Below are 24698 nucleotides of genomic sequence, written 5' to 3'. Positions count from 1 at the left end.
ATAGCGATATATTTAAAGCTTTCTTTTTATCATTTATAACCATTTATAGTGATACTCCATTCATGATTTAATTTAATTATTTAAATCACATTTAATTGAATTATTACTTTGATATTATATTTATTATTATTATTATTATTTATGTGACTTGTGAGATGGGAAGCAGCACGGACGTGTTTTCAAAGAAAAGTCCACTACTGATCCATGGCTGTTTACCACAAACACAACATTTATAAATTATTTTGTTTTCAAATCCAAACACTGTTACTGAAAAGGCTTTTTCAGCACTGTGATTCCTTTTTTCTTACTTTTACAATACAGTAATACAATCAACAAGTAATACACTGACATGTTTAAACACAATAAATATAAGCAACACATTATTCAATGCTTTTTACTTTTTCATTAACTTATATATTAAGTTGCTCAAGCAATTGGCAAAACATTACAACTCCCTTTCTTAAGTTATCACAAACTTACCAATGACAGAAATAGTCAGCTCTACTGCCTTTTCTTTTGCATTTAAATCTTTATTAGTTTACATCCAACCTGTGGTTCATAAATAATATTGTTTCCTGACCTCCATGTGTTGCATCTATTATTGCTTTCTTGATCTAAAAGGGCTCTAGCCAAAAAGCCATATGTTGAATTTGAAACACAGTAGATTTTAATTATATGCATTTATGGTGTAATTACATTTTTGTTTGAGATTTACCTATATAAAAATAATAATTAAACTTTATTGAGTCTGCTACTTGTGCACAATGCATACATTTTAATATTAAGGTTAAAAAATTATTTTTTTGATGAGGATTTTATGATTTTTCAATAATATTGGTATAATATCGGTAAAATATCGGTAAAGGTATTAACGTGTGCCTGAAGTATTCGTGCAATAGTCCAATTTAAGCACAATCAAATATATTTCACTATATTTTAGTTGGACTTCAGCACTACTTCTGCACAATTAATAATTTCGACATAATATCGGTAAATGTTTAAAGTGCAACTGGCTACTGCACAATTAAAGTGACCCATGAACCGGCCTGCTTATAGGTTATGCAATCTGAAATCTGCTATTTTGTCTTATGGGAACAGCTCTTCTTTGTGCTGATGGAATTTTAATTATTATTTTTTTTATTGTGCATTGTTCCAGCTGTGCTGAAGTTCTGAAAAGTCAAGGCAGGCTCTTATTTTGAAAGGGTCTGTCTGGTGGGCGACAGTCAGAGCGCTGTGTCCGAGTGCTCGCGCGCTTCACGCCGCCGCCGCTCAACAGATCAGACGCACGGTCGTGAAAGACCGCAAAGCACGCGAAGACGCTGCTGTATGTCAGGACATTTGCTTCCTCAGAGCCCGTTTATCTCTGGAGTATCCCAGCGGGATCGTTAGCCGGTGTAAGAGACACACAGAGAGAGCGGTGAAGGAGGAGGAGGAGGCCACTCCTTGATAAACTGTGCATACGCACAAGGCTCGCTCATACAGCTGCTACTGCTTCTGTTTACCATCAGCAGATGTGTTTGGACTCATAAATCACTACAGCCGTGTGTGTATGTGTGGATCCTCTGCGTTCACGATCATCCCGTGTCGGATATTCAAAGGGAAAACATGTAACCAGGCAACACGAACGCAGGTGAGACCATCCTGCAAACATCTCTATTGTCTCTAACACTGAGTACCATGGTCTTATTCTGCATAAACATGGGAATCATTCAGTACGTCAGTATAGCAAAGTAGTTACTAAAGCTGTTACTCTGATATATAACTGTAATTTCACAGTTACTTCTATTTACTATAGTTACCACCAACTAACCTAAACCAAACATAACCTAATGCAAGTAACTACATGTTTTTAATACTTAAATCACAAGAGCTTTGATTCTATTAGGCTTCCTTTAAAAATATAGTGTTCTTTGGAAGTAGCATCTAATACCACGGTAAATTATTTTAGGACACTGTACTTTTTGCATTGGCCTTGACAAAAAGTATGGTGATAGAGACAGATGGTATTTTGATTTGAGCCATACCCTCCATTATTTGAGGTATAGCCAATCTCTTAATCAGACGGACTGCTGGCACACATCAAGTCCTGTGATCTGACCAAGGACAGCTGCTTTGAACAGGCCGATTTCACTCGTCTGTCTCTAGGGCTGTGTGTGTTTTGACTGCGCTCTGTGTATCACACAGACTTCCTTGGTTACGTGGATCTGAGTGCCATGGCCCTTCAGACAGCCAGACCTCACAAACACCTGTCAAGAACCAACGCTGGGATCCCGCTTCTGATCTAAAAGCACAACCAAACGGAAGAAAGGTAATCCAGTCTCGTCAGTGAAATGCTTTCGTAATGCAGTTTAAAATACCTGTTTGCTTTAGGCTACAATGATCTATAAATGTAAAAAGAATCATGTGGAGCTTCTGCTTCAGGGCTCATGCAGGGTGTTGTTGTCTCAGGTTGGCTGCTGTATTTAGTTACCCAGCAGAAACGCGGGAGGCCTCGGGAACGTAACCTGATATGTTAGCGCTTGTGTCCTGCTGCTATCTATCCAGCATTCTTGAATTGCATTTTTGCATCCAAGTTCAAGATTCCTGCTGCAGACAAAACTATTGATGAACCGTAGAGTTATTGAACTGAACTGAACTGAATCAAACACTGAACCGACTGGAGCTGGGTAATGAGCCGGTCACCTGCTGTAGAGCTGAGCTGAGTTACCTCCAGGTTTGCTACATTCGCTCTGTTACTAAACTGAATTGAGCCGCATAATAGCACCATTATATTCTGTAGAGCGGCTTTACAACTAAAAGTGAATGTGACCAGATTAACACTGTTATTCTCCTGTTTATTACCGTGACTGTGTTAACAGCAGTTGTTCTAGCAAATGAAACCAGTTTACATTGTTGTAATTGTTTAATGCATTGTTGATTTGCAACCAGATTACTTTGAGGGTAAAAGCTGGGCCTTTATGAGTGAATCTCATGAGACCTGTCCAAAACATCTCTGCTTAGGTTTCTCCCCAAACCCACAAGAAAGAGAGCACTTCCACTTTGCTTATAGTAAGGAATCTTTTTGAGTTTCCTTGGGAAGTTCTTTTCATGATAATTAAGCATGTTCACCTAAATGTTCATTACTATATATTTATGTCACCATTGAGAATAATAGGATTTCAAATAATTTCAAAATTACAACTCCAGATGCATTACAGTAAAGAGAATTTGGGGACAAATGGGCTTATTTGTTATGAAAATAAAGTCTTCAAAATAAATAAATTGACCATGCAAAATGCATCGTAAAATGCCTTGGTACGCACAGCCCAGACTAAATGCTGACGCAAACCCTTCAGAGACCAAAAGATCACGTTCAGTCATGATGCAGGAAATGACAATGTCATGTGGTGGAAATGTGCTTCTGTACTTTGAAGTAACACTTGATGTGTCATAACTGATGACTGATCCGTCAACTGCTTTCCTAAAACAGGCTAGAGTTGAGATCCTACAGCAGCAGGAGTGAGGTGAAAGCACAGGCACATCGCAGCCATGCTGGAGGAGGACATGGAAGTGGCCATCAAGGTGGTGGTGGTGGGGAACGGGGCGGTCGGGAAGTCCAGTATGATCCAGCGATACTGCAAGGGCATCTTCACCAAGGACTACAAAAAGACCATCGGGGTTGACTTTCTGGAGAGACAGTTCATGTAAGCATGCTTTTACGCTTCACTCGGGTCGCTTTGAAATGCTTTTATAGGTTTCTATTGTCTGTGCTCTTTTACTTGGAAGAAGAAAACCATTTCTTTAGAAACTTGAGTAATCCAGGAAGTTTCTTTGGATAGCGCACACTCATTACTCACGCAAAGCATTTTTGTGAATGAGTACAGCTCTATTGCATTTGTCAGGATGCATTGTAAAGTCACAAGAGTATATTACATGGAATGTGTATTACACAATACGATGCATTCACATTGGCCTTCATTGTACAGATGTTACAAAAAAACCAGAAGCAATATTAAATGTGAGTTTTAAAATCTATAACCATGAGGTATTGTCTTGAACATTGTGGGGAGCCCAAGCACATTAGTGATGTGGTAATAATAGTGGTTTAAAGGGAGTTGCGGGAATAAAGATAGAACATTAGTAAATAACTTTATTATTTAGTAATTAAGCAGGATAATAAATCTTAGCTGTGTAATTATGCCAAATGTTTTTTTGTCATGTCACATTCAGTTAAGAATTACATTATTACATTTTAAAAACTCATTTACTTTATTAATGTCATTAAACAGTAGTCAGATCATACACGTTTATCTACTTTTACATATTACCTTGCACTCTTTCACTGTTAAAACTGAGGGGGCATGTTGGAATTCATTATTGTTTTTGGTGAACAGTAGACCCCGCCTTCTTTGATCTGATTGGCCATCTGAATCATTCTGACTAGCGGTCAACCGATGTGTGCTTTTAACACCAGATGCCGATATCTTGGAACGCAAGGTAGCCAATAGCAGATATAATTTTTAAATTATTATTATTATTTCAGAAATTTGAAATCATTTGACAATGGATTAAAAAATAAATGTGAAAAAGAAACATACTTACACTTTAGATGACAGTATTTTTCACAAATAAATAAATATTTAATAAAAATTGAAAAATTTAACACCGTAATCAGCAGGGCACTCAGTATTCTGGAAATGTGTGTGCATTGGGAATCACATTTTTCAAATAAAGCCATGGTAATCCTCATTTTTCTTACAGCACCCAGTGAAAATGACGTGTATGACAGTGGGCAAATGCATAAAGTGCACCATAATTTGAAATCACGAGTTTAAAGTTTAAAGCATTCAATTCACAATGGACCGACCGTCACACACAGAACACACGATCATGCTGGATACACACTTCACAAGAGTTTGCAATTAAATTATTAAATAAAATAATAAATAATTAAATTCATTAGTCATTCAAAGATTATGCTTAATGCTGACGGCAAACGAGTAAGTATTATAATGTTTGCCTTTCTATTACTAATAAGCTTAATATAAAAGCAACCGTTATAATACTTTCTGTATACATTAATTCCTTTGTTTAACCGTTCTATCTGTATTAGACAGAAATGTTAATGACGACGACAGACAAGCGAGAGTGTGTGAGCACTGTGTGCACTCAGGTGCTGCTCTCAGCGCCATCAAAATAAAAGTTACACCTCGAACACATCGACTGATGCCGATATTTAAAAAATGCAAAATATCGGCCGATATATCGGCAGTAGCTATATATTGCTCGAGCACTATGTCTGACATTTTGAGTGACTGTTAGACCACTGAGGGAGTAGGGCTCGATTTTTAAGACATAAGTGTTCATTGAATCGATTGTAAAATCAATTTTCCATGTCTAAAAAAAAAAGAAGTTTCCATTTTCAACACCAAATAACAGACTAACATAAAGAGAGCGCTGGAAATGCATGCAGCGTGGACTGCTGCCATAACACAAATGAAAAACATTCTTTATTCACTATATGTCCAGCTGTTGAGAGGACGAGCTCCGACCGCACTGAAGTCCCAGGGACAACTACTTCATTGCCAGCTGTGCAAGGTGGGGGTTTTTCATACTGCCAATCTTCCACCACTAAAGCGGGTCGCTGTCAGCTGGCAATGGTGGCTCCTTTTCATAACTCATCATGCCGTTTCTTTGAAAACACTAGATGCAGCGATTCAAACCACCATGAAACTATAGGCACATAAAATTGCTGGTATTTTCTGTCTAGCTTTCGCAACGCCTACTGCACTTTCGGAATTTTTTATTTTCTTTTTCTGTTTTGAGTTTTGTTACATCTAGAATTTGTTTAATTCTTTTAAAATTAATAGTGTACATATTTGGTTAAAATCAATTCCCTATTTTTGTTTTCGAAACTTTTTTTGGTTGGTCCGATTGATTGTGCAATCAATTTTCGAACGAAAAGTGACAGCCCTATGAGGCAGACCAGACTGAAATGTGATCATCATCCTCTGACAGCGTGTACTAATGGACAGCATCAGAATGATCTCGAGAAAATCAAATGATGTGAGGAGAGCTTGGCCAAATCTGACGCAATGTCTGTGGTAGTAATGGCTCTGCCCGCAGGGATTTTGCTGTGCTGTTCATAGTGCAGCAGATTCAGTGTACAGGGGCTGATTTACATTATTTACATGTGAGAGTGACCTACTGAGTGTCAGGCGAAGCATAGTTTAGTTATTAGTAGGCTATGTTATTTGTATTTAATTCACTAGATTATCCATAAATAGGCTTTATCGTTATGTAATATAAAAACCAGTTTGTGTTAATCCATCTCAGGTGGACCATTGATCTTGCTTGAACATTATAAGCACACAAATAAAGAAGGCTTTTACCTCCGATTTCTACTACTCATAACCAGTGGAATCTGAAAGTCAAGTTTACAGCAGAATTCTGCAATAGATTTACACAAAATCACACCATCCTGGGCTGAGATATTATTTCTGTAAACATTCATGTAACCAAAATTTGCTGTTGCCAAAATGGTCTGTGTTGCGATGACAAAAATATTGTTAAAACAGTATTATACAAATAAAACAAATGGTAGTTTTGCAAAACCAGTACATTAAAGAGTCACTAAACAAAAAAATGTAAATAAAATGTAAAAAAAAAATGGGTCAAGCAGCCAAACTTACATTTTTTGGGCCACTTGAAATGGCCTGACACATTTGACACACGTGGTTACTGTGATTAATTTTCATAGGAAGATTTTGGCAGTACTGCCCACCTCTATTTCATATACTGCTATTATGTAGTATGTACTAGGGCTGCGTATCAACAGCAAAGTCATGATACGATACATATCACGATACAGAGGCCATGATACGATACTTATCACGATATAGGACAGCACTAAATTTTACCTCAGCAGAACTAAATAAAACAGCTTTATGAAGGGCCTCCATAACTGTACTACAATGGCATACATTTCATGCTTACATTGGGCAATCCCCACCAGGTACAACATTCTGATTGTTTGCATCTTATTTTTAAGCCCTTAAATAATAAAGTACACTACTCGTTCTAATACATTTATATTGCAACTGTCATTGCACAAATGAATGCAGTCTCTACATTTTAATAATGCTTAAATAAAATAAAAATAAGAGTTCTAAACTAATACACTGTCTTCTGTATCTAACGCACACACTCGGTCACTCACACAGATCATGCTGCACTTTTCCGCGCTTCCCTGCATTTTTTTTTTTTATATATATATATATATATATATATATATTCTAAATAGAATAAATAGTGTCTAAATACTAAATAGCTTAATCACTCGAGCTACATTTATCTTACTCAACAAGGAGCTGGTAACATCATTGTTTCTAAAGGAATTAAAGCCAAAGCTTCACTGTTGTCCTGCTGAAGCTCTCTCATCACCTGGATCTCTTCTTCACTCGTTTGACTCGCGCCTGGTGCTGAGGTGAAGCTGAAGCTCATGTCTGAAAGGCTCCCATTTGATGGTATCATAAAGACATTCTGCGTCTAAATAAACACAATTATTGTCAAGAAAAAGAGACTGAAGCAGCAGTTGTGAGCGGAGTGGCCAACACTAGCTCTGGCCCTGCGTTAATTACATTAAATATGTTTAATGTTTTAAAATGGAAAAATGTATCGCCTGCATAAAGACGCGTAATTTTTACAGCACTAAAGAAAACATCAACATCAAAAAATGCATTCAAAATTAGATTACACCAGGGTTTCCCAAACTGGGTTTAATTTAAGAACTGCAGTTGGTTGATAATTATTGAAATATTAAATAAACTCTTTTATATTAAGGAGTTTGGCTCAAAAAAATAAAAAACATGGAAATGTACATTACATGAACAGACATGAATAAACATGGAAACAGCAATGGCACACCCAAAGTCTTGAAGGTTTGAATTTTTTTTTTTTTTTTCTAGAACAATATGTAATCCATAAAATGATGATCCATGAAACCCTTGAGCATTCTAAAATGTAATATACTCTACTTACTAGTATTTAATTTTTGGAATCTGTTTAAATAATCCAGATTACATCAGTTTCTACCCAACACTGCACACAGTAGGTACAATAATCAACTCATACATGCAAACAAAGCCTGAATCATTCACAACTTTAAACAGAAATGAATGCCAGGAAATATGGCTCACATTTGTCATGGCAGATGACAAAACGCTTCCAAACAAGCAAACGTCATGTTTGCATTTAAATATGGTTTATGACAAATAACACGCGGTGACGCTCAGGCAACCCCTTGGGAAAGAACATCCTCAGTTCTTGGATCTCAGTCTCTTTCCAATATACCATGAGACATGTCATCGGCAGTAAATGCCAGAGAAAATCTCTGCGGTTTACTGTTTGTCCACACAAAACTAAATGAGGAACAAACGAGCTGGCAGTGGCTTCATCTGTTGCAATGCCTAGTCAAACTGAGAATGAAAGCAGATGTGAATTGTAACCTGTCATGCGGCCCAACCGATTTTGGGAAATGATTTGACCATTTTTATTAGTTTTTTTTTTTCAGCTAATTATTTTCTAGTTTTATTGTTTTCTAGTATCGTTCAGATGTTGGCACAATGCATATATCAGTTTGACATTTGTTTGCACGTGTTTCAGAGTTAATGGGGAGGACGTCAGGCTGATGTTGTGGGACACGGCAGGACAGGAGGAGTTCGATGCCATCACCAAGGCCTATTACAGAGGTGAGAGCGTCTGGGGTCTTTCTCTCCAGCTGTACACCTGTGTTTGTCTGTGAGCAGGTGTGTGACGAGTGTGTGGTCCTGCAGGAGCTCAGGCCTGTGTGCTGGTCTTCTCCACCACCGACAGAGAGTCCTTCGAGGCCATCAGCAGCTGGAGGGAGAAGGTGGAGACGGAGGTCGGGGACATACCCACCGTCCTGGTGCAGAACAAAATCGACCTTCTGGACGACACGGTTATCAAAAAGTAAGACTGGAAGAATCAGGGTTCATTAATGTGTCCGTAGAGAGCAATGTCAAAGCCTGTGTTGTTTCTTCAGTGAGGAGGCTGAAGGTCTCGCTAAGAGGCTGAAGTTGAGATTCTATCGGACGTCAGTGAAAGAAGACCTGAACGTCAATGAGGGTGAGCCAGAACGCATTTGAGTTTAGAAAACTGATCCGTGCTCAACTGTAAAAGAACTCATTTTTAGTGCTGTCACATCCAAAATAAGTCTTTGTTTACGTAATACATGTGTGTACTGTCTATATTTATTATGTGTATATAAATACACACACATGCATGTATATATTTAAGATAAATAGGTTATGTTTATATTTTAGATATATTTATATATAATATAAATTACATGAATATAAATATATACATCTAAATATTTTCGAAATATACTGTGTGTGTGTTACAATTATGGATGCCACAATTATGTAATTGCTCAAAGCTAGAATTAATTTTTCAAAGTCCACTTATGTTATTCTGTGCACTTAATTTATGTTTTTTTCTTTCTACGTGTTATCTTAAGGGTTTTCCCATTGTTTTAGCTTTAGTATGACGTTATAATGCCATTCATATATTTACTTTTTTATAATTTAAAGAACAAACAGATCCAGTGTGTATTTGACATTTGAGGCTTAATATTATAGAAAAGCACTAAAAGTTTTCAGCTTGTTTATTTTCATATAAAAATACAGCATTACAACTGCATCAAACAATGGTATAATTTTCAATGTAAATTGTGATAGTCGTAATTAATAATCGCAATTACAATCTCAAGGGAATAAATGGGAATTATGATTTTTGTCATAATCGTTCAGCCCTAACACAGACACACACACACACACACACACACACACACATATTATGTAAACAAAGACTTTTATTTTGGATGCGATTAATCGCACTACTCATTTGATATATTTTTGATGTTGTAGTTTTTAAGTATCTAGCTGACAAATATCTACAACGACTCAAGCAACAGTCAGCAGAAGAGACGGAGGTTGTTCACACATCCAGCAATAAAATAGGTACGTTTAAAAAAAACTTTTTTACAATGTTTCATTTATGGATGGGTATTTTCGGACATCACATGATCCGATCTGATTTATAGTCTTGGAATTACAATTTTATTTTATTTTTGTATTAATTGATTTGTTTGCTAACCTTACTAAATGTATTTCATTTTTATTAAATTACCATAAGTGGGATACTTTTTTTGAATAATTACAAAAATAAATAAATCAAAACAATTGCATGTTAAGTATTATAACCAACTAAATCTAGTTTCAAATCATACAAGCAAATAAAGGGGAACAAAGAAACATTACAAGCAATAAACAAAAAGTGCTTTCGCTCTCTGAGAGTTTCCAGACAGGCGCACTTATGGATTTTTCTCAGAATTGTTACTATTGGTGTCCTTCGAGCACAAAACCAGTCTGAAGTCTCTGGGGGGTATCTTTTATGCCAAAAATCATTAGGATATTAAGATCTTGTTCCATGAACACATTTAGTAAATATATCAAAACTTCATTTTTGATTAGTAATGTGCATTGCTAAGAATTCATTTGAACGACTTCAAAGGTGATTTTTTTTGCTCCCTCAGATTCCAGATTTTCAAACAGTTGTATCTCAGTCAAATATTGTCCTCCTAACAAACCAGACATCAATGGAAATTTGATTTATTCAGCTTTTAGAAGATGTATAATTAAGACTGGTTTTGTGTTTCAGGGTCACATTTGATTATTAGAGATGACATCACAGACACATTGTGTACATTTTATTTTATTGTATTACAACACTGCTAGTGTTTAAATGTAGCTTTAGCGTGGCTGTTTTAAATGCTCATGACATGTGTTCTTACTGTTTTGAGGTGTTTTCAACACTACCGGGGGCAGTCACCTCCACCAGGCCGCCGGCGATCTGAACGGCCGTGAGGTCATTAACCTGCGCCCAAACAAGCAGAGGACCAAGAAAACCAAAAACCCCCTGGGCAGCTGCAGACTGCTGTAGAGCGTGTCTGATCCACAGTATGCCTTGCTGCAGGTCATCCCAAGCTTCAATAGCACTAGAGTCCACTCTGAACGTGTGAGATCCAGAGCAGAGGTGTGTGTGTGTGTGTGTGTGTGTGTGTGTGTGTCGTCATGCTGCTGGCGTCCTCTGCTGGCTGACACTAGTGTTTCTGCCAATAGCAGCCTCACACAGTAAACTGTGTGTCTGTTGAGCTATTTTTTACAAGTAAATCTTTCGGACACTGCCCTTTCTCACATTTGAACAATGATTAAGGCTCATAATTGGAATGAAAAGCGATTTTCTCCCAGTCAAATCTATGGTGAGTTCCTTCAGATGTGCATTATATCACGTGGTTCACAGCAGGGTAGTTTTCTCTGAGGAGATTCTTTACAGCAGAAACCGTTTCTAACACACCGTTTGTGCGTTTGGACCGTTCATCGTTTGTGCAATATGTTTGTATCGATGGAGTCGCATCATTTGCTTTCACAATCTTCCCTTAAGAGTTGTGTAGATGTGTTTCTCACCAGTTTCAATCCACATGTTCTTATAGGTATTTTTGTATGAAAAATATAATAATGACTTAATTAGATTCGTAACATTTAACAGAGTGCCAAATGTTTCTAAACTCTACGTACTTGTAAGAAATGTAAATATTGTTAGTAAATGGACAGATTTTGAACTCGATATGATTGATATGCATCAGCATCCTCTTCTGAATCTCTGTCATATTAAAAGAGATGGTATTATAGAAACATTTCTTTAGGGATGAAGAAAAGTTGTTTTTTTATGAATTTGGTGATAACTGGCAGCGCGGGCAGATATTACAGTGTGAAACTGCTAGGGCTGGGCGATATAGCTGCTAGAAATTAGATCTTGATATTATTTAGCCTTTATGAAGATGGCATTGAAATGGCATAAACCAGAGATTTCTTTTCAAAGTAGTTCTAGCCAAAACGTTAAGACATTTAAATGTTAAAACTTAAATGCAGTAAAATCCAAGGCATGTTTTCACACTATTCACTAAATGAACAAAATGCTGTTTAATTATTTTCACACCAAGCAATAAATATTAACACTTATTTACACATTTCCCCCTTTTTAAATTTTGACTCTTAAATGTGCATGAACTTTTAAATGTATTCATTTCTATTTTTAATGCATTAAATGCACTGTTTCTTGCATTAAAAATAATTCGCTATTTACTATTGCTGCTATTGCAATTGAAGTTGAAGTAAAAGATCTCTTTCCTATCGCCCAGTCCTTCTGATACACATGTACATCTGCACCAGTTATGATGCTGTGCACATATAGACACTCAGCTTTTTCCAAAATTACTGGATTCAATAGTCTTCATTACTGGAAAGTAAATACACGTTTTAAGCAAGTTAGTGTCAAAATCCACCCCGACCCATGAATTTACAATAACTGTATAAAACTCACTGTTTTCAGTGTATATTTGAGTAAGGGTTCGAGATTACCAGTGGCACATCACCCGACTAAATCACACTGATGTTCAGCACAGTATTAGGCTTTTGATGTGTACAGGAATCCACCAAGAAACATTTCAGAAGAGTTTATTTAATGTGTGTTTCTAGAGGATCTATGACTGACACTAGCCTCTCAAAGTCCCAGAGCCTTAAGACACGACTGATCAGAAAATTGATGTGCTAAATGTTTTCCTCGATTTGCGTCCATCATATCGTCCATGAACTCAGCCTTTAAAATATATAGTTACAGACCGTCCCTGCTACTTTGACTCAATGTCTTATGAGGATAATGCTGAGCTGAAGCAGGATTCGTGCTCTTGCCATTCTCCGTTCACTTGTTTCATGTGGCTTAGCTCTCGATTGATTGTATTGTTCATGAATCGCATGCCTTGCATTTTCGTTTGAAAGTGGAGTGCTGGTACTTTGCCTCCACGGCCTTCATGTTTACTGCGCTCCTCAGCTTCACGTGATGATCGCTGGTTTTCTCATTTTGCTGCAGTGAAATGATGGCGACACTACAATGAACTAAAGGCACTTTATTGATCTGATATAATTCCTGATCATGCTATTGCTTGGTTATCTTACATATACTGTAAGGATACAGTTATCTTTACTTCTAACACAAGAACTGCTCGGTTGTTTTCTAGTAGACATAAGAATATGCCAGCAGCAGCATCTGTCACTACCTGTGTATTTTTGTAGTCATTTGAAGTGATTTGTTTTTGACTGTACGATTAAAGTTCTGATGGGATCGTTCTGTGACTGATGTGTCTTGTCTGTGCACCAGTGACATTTGGCTCCATTCTGAAAAAGGACAAAAATAAAAAGGTATTTCTATTGTACTGTTTTATTTTACTGCAGAGGCCCGTGTTGCTCTGCTGTAAAGACCATCCTAACAGAAGAAGGTGAAATTCCCAGCAAGCTGAGAGCCAAACCTCATTAGATTATACAGAGCAAGAGAGAAAACCATGTGCTGCTGCTCTGAAAATAATCACAGGCCAGTCAAATCATATTCACGGGGCTTCCAGCGCCAATGTCAGTCCATACCAACAGAATTAGTGATTTTGCATTGCTTCATATCAGTTAATAAAGTTTTTATAGTTTATTTTAAAGTTATATGAGTTTAGTGAAAAGTGAAAAACACAGAAGTAAAAGTAAAATAAATATGCATAAGACCAAGATGACATCATTGGTTATAAAACCTGTGACGTGTGTGTGTGTGTTGTCCTGAAGGCTATCAAAGGCACGTGTGGCACTCATCAGTCCCTCATCCTCTATTTGCCATTGGCGAATCACACAGAAATGATAGTATACAACGGTATACGATTAAATGTAATTATTAAATTTACTAAATATCATGCAACTCGTCTTGAATGACCATATCCCATGACCCACACAAAAGATTCAGTGAATGGGACCTGTTCGCTGAAATGAATCGTCCACAAGAGCCGATTCGCTTAAATGAATCAGACTTCTCAACGCTATCGACCAAGTTCTAGCAGTTTCCAGCGGTCTTGAGTATCATCTACAAATATGGGCTGGGTCTTTCCTTGGTTATACCAGAATACACTCATTCAGACAAGAGTGGAGGAGTTCACCTAGGACACTCAAACAAAGGAAGGGGGGATTCATTTCTAGGGTCAAGATGACATCACAGAAAAGATAAAAACCACCAGAACACAGCGAGATCTCTCAGACAGGGACAGGCAAGATATGGCTTAATAATTAATCATTTCCTTTATTTAAACTTAAGAAAAACAGAAAGAAAAATACATGCTTAATCAGTACAGTGCATGAACGACATGGGAAAACAAACACTTGGATAGTGTCTTCCCTTTTCAAAATTCCTGTAAGCTTCTTTTCAAGGCTTCCTCCATCTCTGCAAAATGAGAATGCAAATATTTGTAAAAAATAAAAAGGCATTTTTTTTAAACAAACCTCATTAATATGAATGTTAAGATCAAACAAATAAAATTGTTGTATGATTTGTGGGTCTTTCACCGGTGATTACTCAAACTAACATGATGCTTCAGTGTCAAACCCAAACCATAAAACAAGAAACAGACAAAACACCGCACCATACATGTGCTCATGGATCCTGCCCCAGATCCCATCTATTACAAGAAGTATCACACTGGGCCAAAGCCCAAGAAAATGAAACATACCCACAATGATAATACGGTTCATGCATGTAAAGCTGGCAAAATAAACATCGCATTAATGAATGAACAGCATACTCTCAATGAGCTCTGACACTGTTCAGAAATATAAGATTTTTGGTAGCATTATTACATAAATATGTTGAGTTTAAATTATTACCAATATCCAGCTCTTTGGATTTCTTGGCCTCCTCTGCACTCAGAGCCAAAGCCAGTTTCAAGTCCTGATCAAATGCACCTACGGAGAAATAATGTTACTTGTCCATGTACTTTGTTGATCTGCTGAATCATCACAGTACTCCGTTACAACACAACATCCCAACGGACTAAAGTAAAGTAAACCTACCATCACCATCTTGTGAAACGGTCACCTCTTTTTCAAGAATACTTGAGGTAATGGCATTCTTTACGTCTTGAAACTCATTGACTGAAAAAAACAAAAACAGAAAATATATATATACATACACACACGTTTGTTTTTGTGAAAAGTGTGTTCATCCCAAAGGTGTAATGGTTTTTACACTGTACAAACTATATACTCTATGGCCCTACACCAACCCTACACCTAACCCTCACAGGAAACTTTGTGCATTTTTACTTTCTCAAAAAAAAAAAACTCATTCTGTTTGATTTATAAGCGTTTTGAAAAATGGGGACGTGCTATGTCCTCATAAGTCAACCCTCTCCCAGAGTTGTGTCCTGATATGACACAAAAACAAGAGCGCGCACACACACACACATAGTGTGAAAATATTCAGACCCCCTTAAATTTTTCACTCTGTTATATTGCAGCCATTTGCTAAAATCATTTAATATTTTTTTTCCCCCTTTTTTTATACTGATTGGACTTGATTAGGAAAGCCACACACCTGTCTAAGACCTTCCAGCTCACAGTGCGTGTCAGAGCAAATGAGAATCATGAGGTCAAAGGAACTGCCTGAAGAGATCAGAGACAGAAGTGTGGCAAGGCACAGATCTGACCAAGGTTACCAAAAAAAAAAATTCTGCTGCACTTAATGTTCCTAAGAGCACAGTGGCCTCCATAATCCTTAAATTAAGACCTTTGGGATGACCAGAACCCTTCCTAGAGCTGGCCATCCGGCCAAACTGAGCTATCGGGGGAGAAGAGCCTTGGTGAGAGAGGTAAAGAAGAACCCAAAGATCACTGTGGCTGAGCTCCAGAGATGCAGTCAAGAGATGAGAAAGTTGTAGAGAGTCATCCATCACTGCAACCCTCCACCAGTCGGGGCTTTATGGCAGAGTGACCCGACGGAAGCCTCTCCTCAGTGCAAGACATATGAAAGCCCCAATGGAGTTTGATGAAAAACACCTGAAGTATTCTGTGGTCTGATGAGACCAAGATAGAGACCAACAGTGAAGCATGGTGGTGGCAGCATCATGCTGTGTGTGTGTGTGGGGGGGGGGGGGGCGGGTTCTTCGGCTACAGGGACACGACGAATGGTTGCAATCGAGGAAAAGATGAATGCGGCCAAGTACAGGGATATCCTGGACGGAAAGAGTGCTCAGGACTTCAGACTGGGCCGAAGGTTCACCTTCCAACAAGACAATGACCCTAAGCACACAGCTACAATAACGAAAAAGTGGCTTCACAACAACTCTGTGACTGTTCTTGAATGGCCCAGCCTCTGACTTAAACCCAATTGAGCATCTCTGGAGAGACCTGAAATTGGCTCTCTACCAACGTTTACCATCCAACCTGACAGACCTGGAGAGGATCTGCGAGGAGGAATGGCAGAGGATCCCTAAATCCAGGAGAAAAACTTGTTGCATCTATCCCAAAAAGACTCATGGTTGTATTAGAACAAAAGGGTGTTTCTACTGAATACTGAGCTAAGGGTCTGAATACTTAGGACCATGTGATGTGCTGTGTGTACATTGAGGGAAAAAAATTACTTAAATGATTTGAGAAAATGGCTGCAATATAACGGAGTGAAACATTTAAGGGTGTTTGAATACTTTCCATACCCACTATGTGTGTGTGTGTGTGTGTGTGTTTATATATATATAATAAAATCATGATACACATGATGTTATACAGACTGGTAGTGTACATGTTGGTTTATTGCTGTAGTTTGAAGGGAGATTATTGATCTATAATTCAGCTGGAGTCATCATAAAGAGGAAAAACCTCCCAGTAACTCAATATCCATCCAGATACTAAATGGATGCCTTACCATTACTCTGAGGGAAGATCTCCTTGGCATTTATTATGCTGGAGGAGGTGCCTGGTTTCTCGTCTGCGCCGCTGGCTCGTGAAGAAGCACAAGGCTCTGACTGGCAGTGATGCTTGTGGTAATGTGAATGGAAACTGGGTATATCTTTGTGGCTGTGTGAGCAAACAGTGCACAGAACATCGAAACTCTTCTCATTGCTCTGGGTCTTGTGTGTCAGGAGGATGTGCGTCTTCATCTCGGCGTAGGTGGGTGTGTTTTTGTCACACTGGCGACAGCAGTAACTGCATTTATTTTCGGTGGCCAACTGTTTCATGCACTTTGTGAATATAGGTTTCCTTTCCTCCCTGGATTTCTCGGAGCCCATGCAAGGACAAAGTTGCTCAGGGCTTGCAGTCGGACTCTCAGTGGTGTTTTCCAAGGCTGCTTGGGAATTATTCGGAGCCTCTTGTAAACAGTAGTAATCTTGGCTGTGCAGACTGTTGTAGTGCTCCTGAAAGTCTTCCTCGGTGTCGTATAGCATGCTATCGCACAGCCCGCAGAAGTAGCGCAGGATTATGTCGCCACCATGCTCATTGGCACAATGGCGCCGCAGGGTGGAGTCCTTGAAAAACTTCTGCGGACAGTGGCCACAAGCAAACCTCTGGAAACTGTGGCTGCTCAAATCACCGCAGTGTTTCCGCACCGCCGCCTCAGAGTCGAAGAGGTCTTCACACATCCGACAAAGCCAAGACTCGGCTTTGGGAGGCGAGACACTAGAGCACACGTCTGGCCTGGTGATTTCAGTTTCCGCACTGGTGGACGGTTTGGGGGACATACTGGACGAGACGCAGTCGTCTGCTGTGTCTTCTCTTTCCTGGTAGTAGTTGTGCCCTCTGTGGCTTACACCAACATGGGCCATCATGTCTTCCATCCGCGGCATCTCCACCTTGCACTGTCTGCAGTGGAAGAGGAAGTTGGACAAATGAGCACCACCGTGGAACCGGCTCATGTGCAAGCGGGCTATGGACAATTCGCCCATTAGCTTGCCACAGACCGCACATTTGTGAAAGATCTGATTGGCGGCTTGGAGGTGCTTCCTTGCTTGATCCTCCTCTATGAAGCGTAGGCCGCACTCACAGAACCAGGCGAGCTGTGACCATTTTTTGGATTTGAGTTGGGAATCTAAGCTGGCCAGTCTTTTTCTCTTAACTGAAGGCCCATCTGAATCGCTCCCACACGCCGTGGCCTTCTGAGCACTCTGGATTTCACAGTAGTTGCTGTAGTACAGAAGGGCCCTGTCCATGCTGCTCACCCTCTTCACCTCATGCTTCAGGAGCTCTCCGTGCTCCTCCATCTCATCCAAACTAAAAAAAGGTTTGGGGCATGAGGAGCAATGACCCATGACTGCCATCGTCCTCATGATTTCAGCCTTGCTTTGATCAGCAGTGACAATAGCGCAGCCATTATTGCAGTGCACACTGGGAAACAAAACAAAAGAATTATCCATTTTTGGATCTTAAAATAAACTAAGCAACTCAAAGAGGGTCTTCGCACCATTGGTACTCAGGCTCTAAAATCGAGGGCACCTTTAAACAAATGCCGGTCATGTCGGACCGAGAAAAATATAATTTGAATCAGAGAACCCCCAATATAAACTTACTTGAAGTGTGCTCTTGCCTCCATATGTGAGGTGAGCACCTTAGAGCAGGCTGTGCATTTGACTGTGAAGTCAACGTCCTTACAGAGAGCGATTAAACGGTTCTTTGCATACCGTGGAACTGGTATAGGCAAGCATAATGGTTTCATCTCTGAAATGCAAAATATTAGATTAGTAAAATGTTAAATAAAAAGAAAAAAAAAAGGAATCGTTCAGAGATACAGGATGAAAAAATTGTCTCGAAACAGCTGGACACAATGAGACCACGCACCACAGAGAGTGATGGACTGAGTGTAGTGTTTCTTTGCAGACATGTGCTCAAGGCATTCTTCCTTGATGTTGAAGAGGAGGTAACAGGCAGGACATGCAAAGCAAACAATCAGCTGATAGCTCTGGGAACGGCTGTGACCATCAGTGTCAGGGAAAGACACCTACAGATGACATCCAACACAAGAGAAAAAAGCATGGCTTACATGACACTTCTTTTTTATATATAATTTCTCTCATAAGACAATGAGGTAAAAACTTCTATTTTCATACAGATCTTTTGAGATAAACAGTTCAACTTTAGATCTGATCTTAAAGGAGTAACTCACCCAAAAATTAAACATTACTCATCCTCAGGCCACCCATGATTAGAAGTAAAAAAAAAAAATATATAAAGAAATCTGATACCTTGGCTCATACAGAGTCAATTGCACGCTTCTACGAGATTTAAGATTTTTCACAATTTTGAGAAAAATCTCTTTTTTTCTTTTTTCAGACTTGTCTTCGATGATGTGCCTGATTTTCACCAAAAGTAGCTCAGATCATCTTCAGATCATGCTGGCAAAAAGATTTCAGATAGACCAGGATGTTCTTGTTAACAAAAATGGACATGAGGCTATTTCACCCCAACGCTTTAGCAGATTCTGACCAAAATTCGGTATGTATTATAACAAGCATGAACTGAGGGCACATGAGTAGTGCCACCTACTGGTCAAAACATAATTAAAGAAATATAGCTTATAACTTCTGACCAGTGTGGCCAAAAATCTTAAGATTGGTCTCGTTCTATTTGGAATAACATACTGAATCAAACAATACCTAAATTTCATATATCAGCCTTTTGGGGCATTGGCCATTTTGAGTTGTAGTAAAATGACCATGACCATAAAATTAAAGTTTTCGTATTTTCCTCTCTCAGATTGGTCTTGAATCACTCTTAGAGGAACACTAATTTCTAACACTAATTTTTACCGTTTGGCTGTCTCTTAGCTGCAGCTTAGCATCGATCATTGAATCTGATTACACTGTTAGCATCTCGCTCAAAAATCACCAGAGTTTCAATATTTTTCTTATTTAAAACTTGACTCTTCTGTAGTTACATTGTATACCAAGACCGATGGAAAATTAAAAGTTGCCATTTTTTAGGTTTGAGCACAGCCTTTTGGATCTGATGCTACCGATGCGAAGCCACCACACCGTCGGCTTTTGTCGCCGCTAGTTCTTTGCAGCTACATTTTAGGACAGTTTTTGATTGTAAATGGTGCTTGATCAGTGCAAATTTCTCTCCTGATGAGTAGATGAGATTACTTTTTCACAGAAGCAGTGCTGGCCTGTGGCATAGGGAACATATTCAGTTACCCAGGGCATTAAATGACTGAGGATGCAATGCACGAAAGTTTTTTTTATTTTTCGGAAGTGTGCCCTCCTGTGACCATCGTGTGCTCTACACCCATATATTAATCATTTCTGACAGCTAACATAATTTTACTACTGATCGATTATTGAACTGATTACAATAATGTTTAAAATAATAAAATCAACAAAAAACCATAAGATTTGACAACATCTCATGTTGTACTAATTTAAACACTTTCTGCATTATGACAATTATGATGCATCATCATAACGGACTAATTATGCATGGCTCACGCAGTTAAAATAGCTTTGTGTGCTCTTAAAGTATAATTTAAAAAAATAATTTAAAAAAAGAAAATTATCAGGGGCACAAGGCAGGAAGTGACACAAAGAAGAAGAGCAAAATAATATCAATATAGAGGTAAAAATCACAAGTTAACAACTGTGTATTAGCCCGTTATGATTATGTAGTATTTTGAAATAGTCCTTTTATAACGTCGTAACTGGCAACACTGACACCATGGACAGTTTTTGCTGAGTTAATGGCTTTAAAATTAGGCGGAAATCTCAAATCAAGGGCACCATCAAGCATGAATATGGATATAGGACTCGTCGGCGAGCAAGTGATATAATGCTACATTTCTCTGAATCTTTTTTGATGAAGAAACAAACTCATCTATTTTGGATGACCTAAGGGTGAGTACATTTTCAGCAAATTTTCATTTTTTGGGTGAACTACTCCAATTTGAGTGCCAATGCCTTCAGACTTCCATGTTTTCAGGTATGACCACTGTCCTGTTTATCTGTAAGGGCCTGAGAGGGCATTAAAACAGGTGCACTGCTGCAACACTGCCCTTTACTCATCTCACTAGCACAAAACACTGCTCTGGGCTACTCTGCTTCAAAACACAGGTAAACAAATGCTGATTAGCGCTCCGCATTAACATTTCTATGAATAATGCTCTCACTCACAGGTGATGTTTAACTTGTAGAGCTTCAATGATAAGTGCATTAAATCACACAAACAATGCAAACGGGTTGTGTTAAACATCGCAGCGCATTAATTATGACCACCTTATAACATCAATAATCATAAAGATGAAAGAAAAGTTTGAAAGTTAAAACCTTGGACTCCACGTGGTCCTTCCACGCACACTTGGAGTGAAAGTAGCACCCACAGGCCACACAGGCATAGAAAGCAGCAGGGCTGCCTCTCAGCGTAATCGTGGGGTCACAGGGGGAATGATCAAACCTAGAAACAAAAACTTAAAGTGGGTCAAACAGACCTCAACTACATCCCCCTAAAAATCAGAGCAATTTCTGAACGTGTACCTTTTAAGATGACCCTCGAGCAGAGGAACATTGTCATAGACTCTGGCGCAGTTGATGACCGGGCAGGTCTGAGGGGAACATCTGGCTGCAGCGGGAGCCGATCTGCGCCTCCACAGCGAGCTGGAGTTAACCGTGCCTGGCTGTAACCCTGAGCGATCCAGAGAACGTGAGCAGGAGAACCACACACACACACACACACTCTACTACTGGAAATAATGAAGTCAGACGAACATTACACACCTGGCATCTTTAGCCAAATATCCACACAGCGCTTGGCATCACTGCTGCCACTATTACCATGGCTGACCGACAGCTCACGCCGCCCATGTGCTTGCTGCGAAATCAATTTCTCCTACGATACAGATCACAAAATACAGTTATCATCAATGTCAATGATTCTACACATGCACTGCAAGTCACCTTCATTTCTACAGCGCTTTAGACACTACACACAGTTTCAAAGAAGCAAATGATTGACTTCTGCTGTAAAGCAGCTCTACAAACACAAAAGTTAACTTTATACAAAACGTACACATTTATTTTTACAATTATTTTTCTAAATCAGCACTTAAAAGAACAGCTCAAAAATGTGAATTTGCTGAACATTTACTTACAATCTAAGTTGTTAATAATAGATTTGGGAATGGGAACAGATTTGAAGAAATGTAGCATTGCATCACATCACTAATGGATGCTCTGCAGTGAATGGGTGCCGTCAGAGTGAGAGTCTAAACCGCTGATAAAAACATCACAATTATCCACATCACTTCAGTCCATCAGTTAATGTGTGGTGAAGCCAAAAGATGCGTGTTTGTAAGAAACAAATCCATCATTAAGATGTTTTTAACATCAAACCGTTGCTTCTTGCTAAACTACGAGCCCATAATCCAGAATTATGCTTTCTCCAGTAAAAAAAAGTGTTCTGGTCTGAATCAGGAGTGAAATCTGCACAGATCAAGCACTGTTAACAAGCCAAAACAGTGCTAAATAGTTGGGTGTTGTGAATTTTGATACGAGAGGATGGCATAGACTTCTTTTCACCGGAGGAAGAGTTATTATGGATACTGGCCAGAAGCGACAGATTCAAGTTAAAACATCCAAATGATGGATTCGTCTTTACTCTCAAGACATTAACTGGTGGACTGGAGTGGTGTGGATTACTTGTGATGTTTTTATCAGCTGTTTGGACTCATTCTGACGGCACCCATCTTTGGTGATCAAGTGATGCAATGCTACATTACTCCAAATGTGTTCAAACTAATTTTCTTTCATTCTTGGGTGAACAGCTCCTTTAATCTTCAGTGATGCTACGTGCACCTATGCATTTTTTTTAACTTCTATAAGGATTGAGAAAAGTCCAACCTTAAAAGCTTTGCACTTTTCCCGTCTCTCCAGTTTTTCCACAGCTACTTGCCGTGCCAGTCTGTCCAGCGTGGACATAGCATGAGCCCTCTGCTTGTCCACCTGCTCCTCAACCTGAGCACATCAGAGACAAAACAAGAGCATTTAAACACAAACATGATGCTGTGTATGCATGCAGAAACTAATGAATAGAATATACAATGAAGAGCTTGCCCACAAATTATATATATATATATTTTTTTTTTTTTTTTTTTTTTTTCATCTGTAAAAGAATACATCTGAAGATTGCCAGAGCTTGAATGAAGAAAGATGCTCATCGACTCCAAAATAGCAGTCAGTCCCTACTTGCATCCACATGTACTCCTTGCAGACATCAGTCACACAACAAGGTGTTTCTATCAGGGGTGTGTTTGTGTGTGTGTGTGTGTGTGTGGGGGGGGGGTTAATGGAGCACAGTTACTAAAGGAGAGGAGCGCGAGGAGTGAAAACTTTCTCTCTTTTTTGTTGTTTCTGACACCCCTTCTTCCTGTTTGCCCTTCTCATCTGCCTCCCAACAGACACTTCAGTATCAGAAAGGTGTCTGTAAGAACTGTGTACTTTAAGCTATTCGCTGTTAAATGAGCCATGTTTGACTGATGCCAAATATCACTTGATCTTCCATGGAGTGTGACGCAATCAAAATGCAAATGAAAATGTAAGACCACCACCATTGACATGCCATTTCTGCATTTGATAGATGCTTTTATCTAAAGCGACTTACAGTGCATTTAGGATACACACACAATCTCTGAGAATTGAACTCATGGTCTTGGAGCTGTTAGGATCACTACAGTTGCAAAAACAGCAGAAGATCACATAAAGCTATCATAGGGCGTGAGCTATGATGTTTGTGTACTGGCTGTGTGACTGAACTCACGGTGTGTGTGGCAGACATGCCTCCCTCATCCTCTCCATCACTCAGCAGGTCAATGCACTCCAGCACCGGTCTCAGAGAGCCCTCCTGAAACACCAGGCTGAGATCAGTCATTCAGTTCTGCTGTATAACACAGACTCAGATCCAGTCCCCAAGTGTGAAGACCTAGATCCAAACCACTGGCCTAATAACTCAGACTCACAGACACAAACTCCACCTCGTCCTCCAGCTCGTCCTCAGTGACTGCAGAAGAAGACATCACATCTGTCCTCTGTGGAGCTGCACGTCGATCACTGACGATTAAAACACAGCAAATATTGAAGAATCACATGCAACAACTATCTGCACGAGCTGTAACCTTTAACTAGCATTTAACTGTTATTTTACTTCATTGGATGTGGAGGGTGATCGCATTTTACAGGAAATCAAATGTTATCAATCCTGTAAACAGCTTGAACGTCAACAACTCGTCGACAGGAAAACGAGAGAAAGTCACACCAGACAAACTGAACTGAAAGACGTTCTGCAACGATAACGCTCTCAATCGACTCGCAGTCAAGACAAAATAACAAAATCTGATGCTAATTCGAATAAAAATTAGCAAACCATTACCTAAACTGAGTTCGTAGGAAGCGAACATCAAATCTCGCATCACAGGAAGTGAGCCCTTCAAAATAAAAGTTTCCCGACCACGTGTCATTATTTTTACTTTTACTATTATTTAGATACTAATAATAACGAAACTACTGTGTAATTTTTTTTCTACAAAATATTACAATTATCTTTTTTTAAAAGATCTGGACAAATGACTGAATAACTCATACAGGACTCGTTCTTAAATTATTAGTCTATACTATAGGCTATAAGCAATTTTAATAAATAATAAATAAAAAAAACTGTTATTAATTGTCAGAGCTGATTAATCTGGATTACGTAATGAGACTTCTTTACTTTTTATTTGATTAAATTACATTTTATAATACGACA

The 24698-nt window shown here is 38.8% G+C and overlaps 2 protein-coding genes across 6 annotated transcripts; one reads left to right on the top strand and one right to left on the bottom strand.

The window, feature by feature from the left end:
• The first annotated feature begins 1199 nt into the window (after window positions 1-1199).
• On the top strand, window positions 1200-13251 carry LOC113113081 (ras-related protein Rab-23). Of its 2 annotated transcripts, none has more exons than XM_026279241.1 (8): window positions 1200-1630; window positions 2185-2308; window positions 3470-3683; window positions 8644-8729; window positions 8814-8970; window positions 9044-9126; window positions 9930-10022; window positions 10865-13251. In XM_026279241.1, exons 3-8 carry the CDS (start codon window positions 3529-3531, stop codon window positions 11002-11004), a joined length of 714 nt encoding a protein of 237 aa, XP_026135026.1. In that variant the 5' UTR covers window positions 1200-1630; window positions 2185-2308; window positions 3470-3528; the 3' UTR covers window positions 11005-13251. The 2 variants fall into 2 exon arrangements, with proteins under 2 accessions (XP_026135026.1, XP_026135027.1); XM_026279242.1 differs by having other exon boundaries at window positions 2146-2308.
• A 956-nt stretch (window positions 13252-14207) lies between these two features.
• Window positions 14208-24391, bottom strand: znf451 (zinc finger protein 451). Of its 4 annotated transcripts, XM_026279238.1 has the most exons (14): window positions 24099-24317; window positions 23914-24004; window positions 23715-23798; window positions 22799-22912; window positions 21677-21788; window positions 21437-21584; window positions 21230-21356; window positions 18753-18912; window positions 18485-18632; window positions 16846-18302; window positions 14997-15077; window positions 14811-14888; window positions 14657-14688; window positions 14208-14370 (listed from the first exon to the last, which is right to left on the bottom strand). In XM_026279238.1, the coding sequence occupies exons 1-13, from the start codon at window positions 24101-24103 to the stop codon at window positions 14675-14677; spliced, it is 2619 nt and encodes an 872-aa protein (XP_026135023.1). In that variant the 5' UTR covers window positions 24104-24317; the 3' UTR covers window positions 14208-14370; window positions 14657-14674. The 4 variants fall into 4 exon arrangements, with proteins under 4 accessions (XP_026135023.1, XP_026135024.1, XP_026135021.1 ...); XM_026279239.1 differs by lacking the exons at window positions 14657-14688; window positions 24099-24317 and adding an exon at window positions 24324-24391; XM_026279236.1 differs by lacking the exon at window positions 14657-14688.
• Window positions 24392-24698: the final 307 nt, after the last annotated feature.

Source organism: Carassius auratus, chromosome 13, assembly GCF_003368295.1.
Source record: "Carassius auratus strain Wakin chromosome 13, ASM336829v1, whole genome shotgun sequence".
NCBI lineage: Eukaryota > Metazoa > Chordata > Actinopteri > Cypriniformes > Cyprinidae > Carassius > Carassius auratus.
The sequence above is the reverse complement of the archived record's forward strand: the minus strand, read 5'-3'. Positions and strand labels throughout refer to the sequence as shown.